This window comes from Sorex araneus, chromosome 4 (genome assembly GCF_027595985.1).
Source record: "Sorex araneus isolate mSorAra2 chromosome 4, mSorAra2.pri, whole genome shotgun sequence".
Taxonomy (NCBI): domain Eukaryota; kingdom Metazoa; phylum Chordata; class Mammalia; order Eulipotyphla; family Soricidae; genus Sorex; species Sorex araneus.
The window spans coordinates 47,016,638-47,030,079 of NC_073305.1; the positions used below are offsets into that span (position 1 = coordinate 47,016,638).

The 13,442-nt window shown below is 52.5% G+C and overlaps 1 protein-coding gene across 1 annotated transcript in view; it reads left to right on the plus strand.

Annotated features, from left to right (window-relative positions):
* Nucleotides 1–12,974, plus strand: part of MAPKAPK3 (MAPK activated protein kinase 3) — a 30,019-nt gene extending 17,045 nt beyond the window's left edge. Inside the window, exons 3-11 of the mRNA XM_055135601.1 lie at nucleotides 5,154–5,293; nucleotides 6,778–6,842; nucleotides 7,242–7,321; nucleotides 9,455–9,578; nucleotides 10,746–10,821; nucleotides 11,067–11,191; nucleotides 11,718–11,803; nucleotides 12,023–12,103; nucleotides 12,730–12,974. Of these exons, the coding sequence (XP_054991576.1) occupies nucleotides 5,154–5,293; nucleotides 6,778–6,842; nucleotides 7,242–7,321; nucleotides 9,455–9,578; nucleotides 10,746–10,821; nucleotides 11,067–11,191; nucleotides 11,718–11,803; nucleotides 12,023–12,103; nucleotides 12,730–12,882 (930 nt within the window). The 3' untranslated portion in view covers nucleotides 12,883–12,974. The remainder of the gene's footprint in view (nucleotides 1–5,153; nucleotides 5,294–6,777; nucleotides 6,843–7,241; nucleotides 7,322–9,454; nucleotides 9,579–10,745; nucleotides 10,822–11,066; nucleotides 11,192–11,717; nucleotides 11,804–12,022; nucleotides 12,104–12,729) is intronic.
* The last annotated feature ends 468 nt before the right edge of the window (nucleotides 12,975–13,442 follow it).

Consider the following 13,442-nt stretch of genomic DNA (forward strand, 5'->3'; position numbering starts at 1 on the left):
GCAGGTCTGTTTGGTGGCATGACCCTCAGCCTTTGCTGGGGTCTATTGGTGGGGTTGCCAGGGGTCTCTGCTATCTGGCTTTGAATTCTGCGGGCAGGTACGAGAATTTGGCAAAGGAGAGTGAGGGGAGAAGGGAGAGGTCAAAAACCACTTCTCCAAAGCCTGAGACTCAAACAGTGACATGTGTTCAAGGAACAAGTTGTCTCAAGGTGAATTTTCTAGCTCAAGTTGAGGTACCACTTCAGCACAGCCTGGAGCCCACTCCCTTAGGAGAATCCCACGCTGTGTGTGTGAGGCTTGATGGGCACCAGCTAGAGCCATAGAGTGTCCCTTATGTCATAAATAGACCCTCCTGCTTGCGTGAATCCCTGCACCATTCCAGTAATGTAGCATGGGAGTGAGGGAAGGGTGGGAGTTTGTGAGTTGTCAGATCTTTTTTTATTTGTTGTGACTGGGGACCAAAGTACCATGTGGTTCCTGATGGATTCAGGGAACTGAAGCTCATGGAAATCCAGGAGCAGCTCCATGGAGTAGTGATGTGGACGAGAGTGATTTTCAGGGAACCCCTCTCCAGATGCCACCTCACCCCGTCTAATTCCAACCTACAAGTAAACTTGGGGAGAGCAGAGGCCCAGAGAAGCAAGGTCCAACTCAAAGTCACACCAAAGATGGGAATTGAACCTGGTCAATTATGTGACTGCCCCCAGATCACTCATGTCCTTATGTCCTTATGTAGGCCTGTGCTGAGTCCCCTGCTGGAAGGAGGGGCCCTTGCTTGGGGACATGTCTTTGTGGTAGATAATACAAATATGTACTGGCCAGAATGTAGCACAGGCTTGTGGACTGCAGCAGTCAGGATGAGTTCCTTAGAAGAGGAGATAAAGTCTGGCTCTCCAGAGATGGTGGATGAGGGATCCGGTGGGGAGCAGGTTTGACCAGGTTGTCATGTTTCATTTGTTGAGTCTTCTTGGGACTTCCTCAATTTAATCTTATTCTGGCTTCATGATGGTCTTATCTCCCTTGCCCTTTATACACTTTTCCATTACAGATGCAGATATTATCTGAGCTTGTGTACCCACTCCTGGGCCCTAGTCCTGGAACCCTGCTTGGGGGGACAGCTGAATGATCTGGGAGCAGTCACTTCCTCTCTCTGTGCCTCAGTTTCTCAGTTAACAAATGGTGGTTGTGAGGGGTCAGGGAGGTAGCTTGAGTATCAGAGCACTTGCTTAGTATGTGCAAGGTTCTCGGTGTGATCCCCAGCATCGTTTGGCACCCCATACCATCAGGCAAAGCCCTGGTGTTCTCCAGCACTGCCACCCCTGAGAATACAATGCTAGGCTCAAGCACCAATGTGTTAAGCTGCATTGCTGGCTGAGGGTCCCTGGGAATGACCCTGGTACACACCCCCTTCCCTGTGTGTGGCCCTGTTAAAAAAGTGAATGCTGATAAGGATGTCCTCTGCTGCTAATATTTATCAAGTGCTCAGCACAAAGCCAGCACATTGAAAATACAATATCTATATATGTGTGTTTGCTTGAAGAGTTATCAAAGGAACAAGCTAATTGTAGGTTTTGAGCAAGCACTGCACGGGAGGGAAATGGGTGATGACGTGAGAGCTTTCTGGGGAGCTGGAAATGTTTTCTGTCTTGGTGGGGGGGAGTGACTGTGGGGGTGTTAAAACTCTTGAGCTGAGTCAAAACTTAGACCTGTGCAGTTTCCTGTATAGAAAGCGTCCCTCAGTGAATACCAAGATCATAAACAGACAAGTCAAGGGTGAGGGAGAGTGAGGGCCCCTTGAGGACCTTTTGAGACAGGCTAGCTTGGGAGACTTGTGAGAGGAGGTGAAAGAGGAGGAAGCAATGGGGTAGAAAGATGAGGAAACTGAGGTTCTAAACAGTTTGGGGACACATTCCTGGTCAACAGACGGGATCAAGAATGACAACCCAGAGATTGCTTGGCAGCTGGACCACTCTTCCCTGCTAGAGGCCAGTGGGGCTCTCGTGTTTCCTGGGGGCAGCCCTTTCCTGCCTCTGGGCCTGTTCCCGGGGTCCTGGCACTCAGAGAAGGGCTATTTTAATCTGCGTGAGAAATGTTCCTAAATATGGACTCTGTGTGGTGGGAGGCACTGCAAGGCTCCAGCTCAGGGTGGTGCCACCTGCTCCTCCGCTTCAGCTAAGCCCAGGGTGCAGGCCCAGCCACAAAACCCCGTGGCCCCTCCTCCACCATCTCCTCTCCCTTCCACTCTCCGGGCTCCCTCCAGCCCCTCGAATATCTCCAGATCCCTTTTGTTCAGGAGCTCATTGTTTTCTGCGTGAGCCAGCCACCGCACTGACCAGTCCAGCCTATGCTTCTCAAGCTGCTTTCAGCCTGATGTACATAGACAAAAACCTCTGAGGAAGATGCTGGGAGGACTATCCAGAGGAGGAAGCATCTGAACCGAGCCCAGAATATTCCTAAAAAAAAAAAAAAAAAAAAGGGATTGGACCTGATGGAGAAGAAAGCAGGGCAAGAGCACATGTGGCCTCAGCATAGGGATTTGAGACTGTGGTTTCTTTAGGACCAGAATGTATCATCTGGCCAGAACAGAAGGAGGTTTGATGGCCAAATGTGACAGAAAATGAATTGGAAGAGAAAGGAAAGCTCTGAGTGCCAAAGGAGGAGGTGGCCATTATCTGGAGAAGGAGGGTGGTAGTGGAGAGTGTGTGTGTGTGTGTGTGTGTGTGTGTGTGTGTGTGTGTGTGTGTGTGTTTTAAAGCAGGGGAGAACAAAAGAGTCAGAGGGGAAAGTCTGACTGAAACCCATGGAAAGAGCCAGGCAGGATACCGCTGGGGCAGGCTGGAGTAGTTGGCGGAGAGTGGAGAAGGCGGGAGGGAGAATGTTGCATCTTGGCTGAAGACTGGGCTGGAGTCACTGCAGCATGTAAGGGGCCAGGCTTGGGGACGACTGAGACTGTCCCAGTGTCGTGAGCAGGAGGCTATTGCTCGGGGCATGTGGGCATGGAACTGAGGGTGTCCTGGGGGGCAGAGGCAGCAGAAGCTGGCACTATGGGTTCAGGGTTGAGGTGTATGTCCACAGCAGCCTCTGTGCACACGCCCAGCTTGGCCCGGATGATGGAAGAGGAGTCCCTAAGCTTGGGGGCTCACCCAACTTCTCACATTCCCAGGCTAGGGTGGAACAACTCCAGAGCAGAGGATCAGCCAAGGGGCAGTCGATGTGAAATTCACGTCTTCCTGTCCCCTCTCTGAGACTGTTTCTCAGCCTTTTCCCAACTATGGCCTTCTTCTGACTTTTCCCCTAAAGGTGCTGCCACCCCTATCCGTAGCCTAGATTCCCTGGTTGGACACCCAAGTCTCATGGCCCCCCATTTATGTATTTTTCACCTCTGGTCCTCTTGGAATATCTTGGGTCTCCCATTAAGAAATAACGTTGCTCTATGACACGACCTGCCCAGGTTTACTTTTGCCTAGAGAGTGTGGTCCCAGAGCCACCCTCAAATTGTGCCTTGGCACTCCCCATCCACAGAAGAGGAGTGCCAGGCTAGGGCAGCCTGGGGTCCAGCGGGTGCTGACAGGATGGGGCTGACCCAAGCCTCAGTGTTGGGCATCAGCCATCCTGGTCCACAGCCAGAGGAAACAAATGTAGTTGGGCCTCAGCTGAACAGCTCTCTCTGTCTCTCTGTCTCTCTGTCTCTCTGTCTCTCTGTCTCTCTCTCTCTCGTATGTGAGTGTGTGTGATTGTGTGTGTGTCTATGTGTGTATGTGATTGTGTGTGCATCTGTGTGTGTGTGATTGTGTGTGCATGTGTGTGTGCATGCATGTGTGTGGGGGTAATGGGATGGCTCATTTCTGCTTTCCCCCATTTTGGACCGCTTACCTCCTCCCGTGTGCTGATTTCTCCACCTCCACAACACCTCCTCCAGGTGGGACACTGCAGGGCCTTGCTCATTCCCTGGGACTGGCCATATGGTGGGCAGCCGTAGACCAGGGTGGAGTAAACCTGTGCCAGGATCCTGAGGCCGCCCACCTGTTGCCTGCTTTGCTGTGATGCATCCTGTGTTGGGGTGGGGGTGTGGGTGTGGCAGTGGTGATGGGGTGCTCTGATGACTCCATTCCACAGGCTTGTGGGGCTGTGAAAGTTTTCCTGAGTCATGGGAGGAATATAGTCCCCAAACAGTTTCACTCCTCCAGGCCATCATCTGAGCTGGGGTCCTCCCTGGGCTCAAACTCTGCTTCTCTGTCCACATCCCTTATGCTAAGGGCTATGTGCCTGGGCGGTGGTACCACCCTGAGACTGCCACCTCCCTTCAGCAAGGAGGGTGGCATATGGTCCCGCCCTGCATGGCAGACACAGAGAGGATGCAGAATCGCTCAGGGAGCTGGGCTCTGCCTGGTGTCCCTACCCGGGCAGCTCACATTAGAAGCAGTTTGCTTGATAGTGTCAGTTTTTTTCCTGTCCACACTCCTGGAGAGGTGAAGTTTTCACCTGCTGGAGTGTAGCCTTGACTCCGTCTTTTCCAGGTCTCGTGACCTGGAGGTCCTCGGTGACGGGAAGCCTCTCCTTACACCTCAGCAACCTCCTGGCCCTGCTGAACACTAACTACGGGGCCTATTGTCATGTCAGCACTCCTTTCCATATGTCTCTGCCCCTCTGTGTCAGAGAGGGACTGGACTAGGGTCCCCTATGTGATGGGTGCCATCCTGTTCCATCCTTACATGTGCCATTCCCAAACCTGGCCACCACTGTGTCCCCCTACTGTAAGACTGGGGTTCAAGGGGTGTGTGGTCTCTGGCCTGGATGTGGAATTTGATGACAAAGCTCAGTCAATTTCCAGTTCTCTTGTGCCCCCCCCAAGAAGGGCTTTAGGGGTTTCTCTAGCCTCTGGGAACAGCCAGCTGTCAGCTACCTCCAAGGCTTCCCTGGGTCATCAGCCAAACTGTGTGAGGCTCCCCGCCCCCACCCACCACATCTCCCTATCAGGTGCAGAGGCTTAAAGAGCCTACATCGGGGAGACAGCCAAACTCACCTCTTGCAAACTGTGTCACCTCAGGTTGCAGATTTCTCTGAGCTTCTGTGTCCTTGTGAGGGCAGGGGCATTGGGTGGCCACAAGGGTGAGTGGAAAGTGAGCCTGACATGTCTGCCCACCCTCCCTCAGCTCCTGTATGACAGCCCCAAGGCCCGGCAGGAGGTGGAGCACCACTGGCAGGCCTCAGGCGGCCCCCACATTGTGCGCATCCTTGATGTGTATGAGAACATGCACCACAACAAGCGCTGTCTCCTCATCGTCATGGAATGGTATGTTGGGTCACCTGTCTTGGACCTTCGTTGGGACTCCTGGGCCTCTGGCTCCTGGGCATTCTTCTCTAGGTCCTCTCTGTTCTTTTTTTGGGGGGGAGGGGGAGTGAGGGGTGGACTCCTAACGGGTGCTCAGGAGGTCCAGGGTCCCCTCCTAGAGGGCCAGCAGTGGCCCTCTCAGCTTTTTAGCTAGATGCTCTGAGAGATGTGCAGCCTCAGGGCAAGAGTGGGGGCCCCACGGGTCCTGCTTCGGGGTTATGCTGCATCCTCGCAGGATGACAACATTCAGGTGCTGGGATGTGGCCTCCTGGCTGTGCTTTACCTTCTGTAAGGAGGAGGGAGAGAGACGGCGAGGCCACCACACCCTGAATGTGGGGGTGGGGGAGGTCTGGGAAACACAGGACATTCCTAGACCCCTCTCCCCCCCACAGCCAGCACTACTGCATCTCTCACCAGGGGCCTTTCCTACCAGCCCCATGGCCCAGCCAACATCTTTCCAGCCCCTGGGCCTGGATTTCAACCCCTCTCTCTGCCTTTTAAGTCTCCCTTACTCCTGGGCTCGCCAGCCCTTGAGACAGATTTGAAGATCAGATTCTGACTCTGTCACCCAGTAGCTAAGTGACCCTAGGCAGCTATTAACCTCTCTGAATATGTATTTTTGTATAAAATGTGGAAGCAGATCTTAACAAAGCATCCACCCCTTTCCTGGCCCCTTTCTAAGGACTCCATGTGTGTTCTTTTTTCAGTCTTCAGAGATCTGTGACACTGGTGTTATAATCCACATCTTACAAAAGGGAAGGCTGAGGTACAGAGAGGTCAAGGCACCAGCCCAGGACCACACAGGAAACAGGAAAACATACCAAGGGGTTCATTCAGAGTACATGGTGGCTGGTGCTTAGAACACTGTGGCCCTGATGATAATTGGGATCTTAATCCACATTTGGGAAAACTGAGAAATTGAACAGGGGTGGAGCTGCCCAAGCCTCATGCCAGTAGCATTGTAGCACTGTAGTCGGGTTGTTCGTTGATTTGCTCGAGCAGGCACCAGTAACGTCTCAGTAACAGTAACCAGTAACAAGTGAGACTTGTTGTTACTGTTTTTGGCATATCAAATATGCCACAGGAAGCTTGCTAGGCTCTGCCATACGGGCGGGATACTCTCGGTAGCTTGCCGGGCTCTCCAAGAGGGACGGAGGAATTGAACCTGGGTTGGTTGCATGCAAGGCAAATGCCCTACCCGCTGTGCTATTGCTCCAGTAGGATGGGAAAACAGTGAAGATGACATGGGCTCCCTGGCAAGGATCTAAGCCCCTTCTCCTAGTTCTAAGACCTCAGTGAAGCCCATCCAAGCCAGTAGCCCCCCAGGCACTAGGCTCTGTAGGCCACAAGAAGGTCAGGAGTGATTGTTCTCAGGGGATGAACAACATGTTCTGAGGCCCCTGCTATGCCGATTCCTGCTTGATTCCTGCTTCCTTCTCTTACAGCATGGAAGGCGGTGAGTTGTTCAGCAGAATCCAGGAGCGTGGGGACCAGGCATTCACTGAGAGAGGTATGTTCATGCAGCTGGGCCAGTGCAAGACATGGGCTGGCCTGGACAGTTTTGCTCTGAAATGTCAGGCAAGGTGCCAGTCCTCTGTCTCAGTGTCCTCAAGGCCAGAGAGGCATTGACAGAGCATTTTCCTCCAAGTTGCTCTGTGATAGCTGAGGTCTCAAGCCTTCTTGGCACCAGCCAGCAATTGATCTGGGGAGAGATAGTCTAGGTCTGAGGAAGGAGGTCCAGGTGGGCTGGGGGTGCCCCCCGAAATGGCTAGGGTGAGAGTATGGCACAGGGATCCTGGGGGACGGGAGTGCTGCCCTCTGTTGGATGGTCCAAGCAGGACAGTTAGTGTGGGAGGTCCCCAGACTCTGACCTTTGACTGGCATCACTGTCCTCATCCATTTGGTGCAGAAGCTGCGGAGATCATGAGAGATATTGGTACCGCCATCCAGTTCCTGCACAGCCAGAACATTGCCCACCGAGATGTCAAGGTGAGGCTCCAGGACCTGGGGTGGAGGGAGGGAAGGGAATAGCATCACCTACACAGTGGCTTCCACCAGATTTAGCCAAGTGCCTTGGTGGGCATTTAGATACTAGACAGACTCTTCTCTGCCTCTTCTCTGATGATCCTAACATCCTCATTCCACTCTAGCCTCAGGGGTCTCCTGTCTCTTCCGAGTTCTGTGTGACTCCATAGCAAGAAGAGTAGACAAGTGCTGACCTCCAGCCACTAAGCCCTGACAAGTATCTCGTTTAATCCTTACCCAGCCTTGTGACTGGTAGCTTTGCTCATTTTACAGATAAGTAGAGTGAGGCTCAGAGAGATTAATTTTCTTGCCCAGGGCTATGCAGCTGCTGTGCTGGGATTTGTTCATTCATTTGTTTACTGTTTCAGCAAGGATTTTTGTGAACAATAATATGCCTGGCCTTAGGCAGGAGCTCCCTGGCACTGTTGGGGCTTCAGTGAGGGAATGGCCATAGTTTCAACAAATGAGGGCTTCTAATGCCAGCATATAAAGACCCATACGCTGGGCACTGGAGTTAGGAGCAGAGTAGTCCCGGTGAGGGGCCTGTTTGCTCCTTTAGTCAATGGACTTGAGAGACATTCTGGAGATTTGACTATTGAAATTTCTTATCAGGAAAGAAATGGGGTCTTAGGGTCAATGATGAAATGTCACCCAGTGCAGCCCCATCTGCACTTATACCTAGACATGTGAACCCACACACTTACACATGTACTTATATCTATTCTTGTGCACATACATGCATGCACTTGTGCTAATGCCTGTGCCACCCATGCTCACAGATAACCGATACCTATTCATGCATACACATGAACACTTATGCATGCTCTTGTCCTTACACATGCTCATGCACTCCTACTCTCACATGTATACACACACATGCACTTGCATGCTCACTTGTGCACACTTGTACCCACACACATGTGCCAGTCACCATCAGAGAAGAGTCTTCACTATCTGGGTCCTCTGCCCCAAGCTAAGAGCATGATACCCACCTCTCCTTCACCCCTTTGTTTATTCTCATGTGAAACCGGCAGAGGGTTCAGCTGCTGCATTGTTCTTCCCTCTGGCTGAGGACTTCCCAAGTCATACCTTTAGCCTTCACTGCCAGAAACATCTTCTGAATCCTGGTTTTACTTTGCTTCTCATTTCCTTTAGTCTCAAGGGCAGAAAAGTCTTCTGCAGAGGAAATGAGCTTGTACGGAATAAACCTACTTCCCTGGTTTTATCCCAGTCCAAAGTCAGACTGTCTCAAACAGGATCTGAGAAATAACTTTCACTGGCTCCACACTGAAACTTCATCTAACATCTCATCCTCTTGCCCACCTCTGATTGGAGATCCTTCCTGCTCCTCTCCATGGGCTTAGGTCCTGCTCATTCATTAAGAACTAGTCTCAGAGCTGCCTTCTCCATGAGGACTCCACTGTCTATACCTCTCTAATCCTCTTTCTGATCTATAACTAGCAAGAACAGCCCCTCTGTAGCTCTTTGGCCTCAGAAGAGACTTTCTTGAGCACCCTCAGGTGGGCCTATCCTGTTGGCTCATGTGGGCAGGCTATGTATTTGGTGCTCATGTGACTCGTGGGCAGCCAACCTCCCTACCCCCCCCCCATCTTGGCATTTCCTAGCAATTGCAACTTTGGTTCCTGCCCTGCACTCAGCAATGATACTTGGTTATCACAGCTTGACTGAAAACCTCACTTTCACTTCTGCAAATGGAGCTGCTTCCTTCATCTTCTCCATATTTGGCCCATGTGGTTGGTAGCCAAGGCCCAGGTCTTTCTTTTGACTTTGTTTTGTGTTTGATCTGGGGTCATACTTGGTGGTAGCCAGCAGCTATTCCCAGCTCAGAAGAGTGCTTCTGGCAATGTTTGCGAGACCATGTGATGCAGTGCTAGGGATGGTACCCGGGACTCCATCATGCACAGCACTCCACCCTCTGAGCCCCCACCCCTACCCAGCCCAGGTATTGTTCATGAGATAGACCTAGCTCCCATGTTCTGGGGCAAGGAAGGGAGGAATCCTGGCTAAAGATCACTTTGGGTGATGTACTTGATGCTTGACTCCAGACAATGCTTTCTCTCTCTCTCTTTTGTCCAGCCTGAAAACCTACTCTACACTTCAAAGGAGAAAGATGCAGTACTCAAGCTCACTGACTTTGGCTTTGCCAAGGAGACCACCCAAAATGCTCTGCGGACGCCCTGCTATACTCCTTATTATGTGGGTGAGTTGTTGAGGAGATGGCTGTTGCACCGGGCCCTGCTGTGGGTTGCAGAAGTCAAAGGGTTAAAGCCCGGTGAGGAGGGTGGGGGAGGATTCTGTCTGTGTGCAGGCAGTGATGTGGGGGGAAGGGGAGCAGGCGGAGGCTGCAAAAATATTCTCCCAAACTTGAGCTTCTGCTTTTGAAAATAGATCCAGGAAAATTTTGGCTGTGGCCTGCGAGCTGAGTGACATCACAGCAGCTCTAAATATATATGTGATAAAAGGCTGCCGTCAGCTCGGGATGGAGCCAGCCGTGCTGGTTTTCTTCCAACTCTTATCTTCCTGGATTCATATTCAGAAAGTGGGCAGGTCTTTCCTCCTACATTTGGGGCATACAGGGCACCAGCCCCCCTGCCGCAGGGAGAGTCTCCTAACTTAGGCCAGGGTCTGAGTAGCACCTGGGATGTGCACATACTCCTGCTCTGTTCCCCTGTGAAGAGAAGTCCACAGATCTGGAGATCCTGGCGGAGAGTGCCTTACCTAAAAGTGGGGTGATAACTCACCTCACTGAGGGTTTGTCTCCCTCAGGAGAGAGAGGCCTTTCAAGAAAATTGCTTAAGAGGTGGGGAGTCCCAGAGGTGATGGAGTGGCATTCTATTTGCCAGGAATTTCTACAGTAATTTGACAGAGAAATCTGGGAAATTTTTTTACCTGCCCCTTAGAGGGGAAGAGGCCAAGGCCCCAGGGGATGGTGGACAAGCTCGGAAGTGAGCCCCAGAACCCCTGAAACCACCTCTGCCTCCTGCTGGGCAAGCTGTGCATTCAGGGAGATAGGGTAGCCCCATCAAGCCCCATCAAAAGGACTCCTCCTTTTCTTCCCCTCCCTACTGAAGAGAGGGAAAGGCTGAGGCCAGCCTTGAGAGCGACTCAGGGCCCAAAGGAGTCAGGGGACCCACCCTCCTCTCAGCCTCCAAGCAGAGCTATTCCTCCCCCGCCCCCCCCAGCTGGCTTCCTTCCTCAACTTCGCACACAGGCTGCCTTCCCCGAAAGGTGCCAGACACCAGTCTGCACTGCCCCTCCCCCGCTTCTCCGCCTGGCACCTGCTCCCCACCTTGCCCAGGCTCAGGCTCCCACCAGGGCTCCAAGATCCCTGGGGCTGAGAGCCCTTCTGTGCCCTCTGCCCTGGTAGCCCCCGAGGTGCTGGGTCCAGAGAAGTATGACAAGTCATGCGACATGTGGTCCCTGGGCGTCATCATGTACATCCTGTGAGTACCCCCACCTCCAGCTCACATTCTCCTTCCTGTTTGTATCCTCAGTACCCTACACATATTGGGGTGGGACTTGAGTGGCTCCCACTCAGGCAGGCTGTCCTATGCTCACGCTATCCTGGACATGCCTCAGAATCCAGAAGATACTGTCATTGCCATGGAGCCAGGGACTTGGGGAGGAGAAGGCACCCACCTTGACCCTGCCCCCAATCCTGTGCCCAATGACCTCTGCCCTCCCCCAGCCTATGTGGCTTCCCGCCCTTCTACTCCAACACGGGCCAAGCCATATCCCCAGGGATGAAGAAGAGGATCCGCCTGGGCCAGTATGCCTTTCCACATCCTGAATGGTCGGAGGTCTCTGAGGATGGTGAGTGAACCCTAGCTTGCCAGACAGGGCCCCTTCAGCCTCATTCTGGGCACATCAGTGGTGTCAAACCTACCTGGGTTCAAATTCTGTCTCCGTCACATCTCAGCTGTGTTACCAGAGCCAAGCCACTGATGTTTATTTGCTTTATTTTTCCATTTTGTTTGGGGGCCACACGCAGTGGTTCTCAGGGTCTATTCATGGCTCAGTGCTTTGTGGTAACTCTGGCAGTGCTTGGGAGACTGTGCAATGCTGGGTATCAAACTTGGGCCTTCTGCATGTTACATATGTGTTCCCCAGCCCATTGAGCTTTCTCCTTGGCCCTTACCTAACCTTCCTGAACCTTAATCTGTTCTGTGTTTCTTCATAAATTACGGTAAACACAGTGGCTTAACCCAAACATTTATTAGTCTCTGTGGGTTAGGGCATTCAAGCAGTAACCACACCCACAGGGCCTCTGGTCCACCGGGAGATGAGGGGGGATAGCTCTGAGAAACTCTGCAACCCCTCTCTCTCCTTTCTTTCCTAGCCAAGCAGCTGATCCGCCTCCTGCTAAAGACGGATCCCACAGAGCGACTAAACATCATACAGTTCATGAACCATCCCTGGATCAACGTGAGTGTCTGCTACTGCCTGAACAGGTTCTGGAGGAGCCACTAGGAGACACAGATATCAGGGCATGCCCTGCCTACAACCTGACAGCCACTTCTCCTGTCTGACTCTTTCACTCTTTTCCCCATCTAAGACTAAAAGAAAGGAGCTGTAGTGGGGGAAGGGTACAAGTTGTCCTAGATGTCTGCACGTTCTAATATGTGGTCTTGGGGCTCCTTGCAGCAATCCATGGTGGTGCCACAGACCCCACTCCACACGGCCCGAGTGCTGCAGGAGGACAAAGAACACTGGGATGATGTCAAGGTGGGTGCACTTGGCTTCAATCTTCCTGTAGATCCCAGATTTGAGATTAAGGGCTGACAGGGTGGTGGGTTTCTGGAGCATATGCCTTCCTTTGATCCTCCACCCATGCTTGGAGCCTTTGGATGCCAGTCACGGCACCAATGTCTCGCTGTGGCTCTTGGAGCACTGATGTCTCCTTGCTCTGTGGGGGCTCAGATCCTCATTTGCATCCCCAGTGAAAGGGATTTGTAGACCAGAGGCTCAGTGAGGGAACATTAGCCTCAAGCTTTGGCCATAAATCTCTCTCAAAGCCAGCCTTTTGGAGCATGGCCAGCTAGGTGGTCCTGAAAGACTGGGTCTGAGCATTGCAGGATGCAATTCCCCATAGAACTGATGGGTCTGAGCAGGCGACATTAGTCTAGGCCCCTGTCTTACTTACCCAGGTCCCAGGCGGTGACTTTGTCCTTTTTGTGCCTTGTCAGATAAGTTCAGGGTCCAGCACAATGTCTGTCATGAAAATCAGGTGCCACAAAGTCGTGGTTCCCCATGCCCACGGGCACTGTTGTCACTGAAAGACTCCTAGGTGTGAGTATGATGACGTTTGGGCAGCTCGTCCTGACCTATGCCCCCTCTGGCTTTGTCCCCAGGAGGAGATGACCAGTGCCCTGGCAACCATGCGGGTAGACTATGACCAGGTGAAGATCAAGGACCTGAAGACCTCTAATAACCGTCTCCTCAACAAGCGGAGGAAGAAGCAGTCAGGCAGCTCCTTGGCCTCCCAGGGCTGCAGCAATCAGTAGCTTGTGGACTTCAGTGGAGCCTCTCCTCAGCCTGGGGGCAGACTGGAGAGCTCTGAGACCCTGAGTGGAGGATCCAGCACTCTTTTTTTTTTTTTTTAAAAAAAACAAAAATATTATTTTGTTGTGTTTAACTCATCTCTTGGGTCTTCAGGGTGGGGGATCCTGCCCCAAGTCCTCGGAGCCCCAGCCCGAAGGGCTCAAAGCATATAAATGGGAGACCTGCCTACTGCAGTCCTACACCTTTGATCAGAGGCTGAATGTTGGCAGCTCTGTCCACCTGTGGCCGTCATAGCCACAGGGAAGTGAGGGTCAGCTCCCCCCACTATAGGGTGGGCAGCTGGGCCTGGTCTTGGGAAAGGCATCTGACATTGGTTGCTATGGTGACCAGAGAGGTGTGTTGCCATCTCCGAATGCCAAGTGAGTGAGCTAGGGGAGGAGAACTATTGAGGTCCTGCCAGTGTCTTTGCTGGGAGGCCAGTCTCCTGCATGTAACCTGCCCCCCTCCCCCAGGCCTCAGCCCTCCCCTCTCAGCATGCCTCTCTGGTTTTTCTGAGGTCACA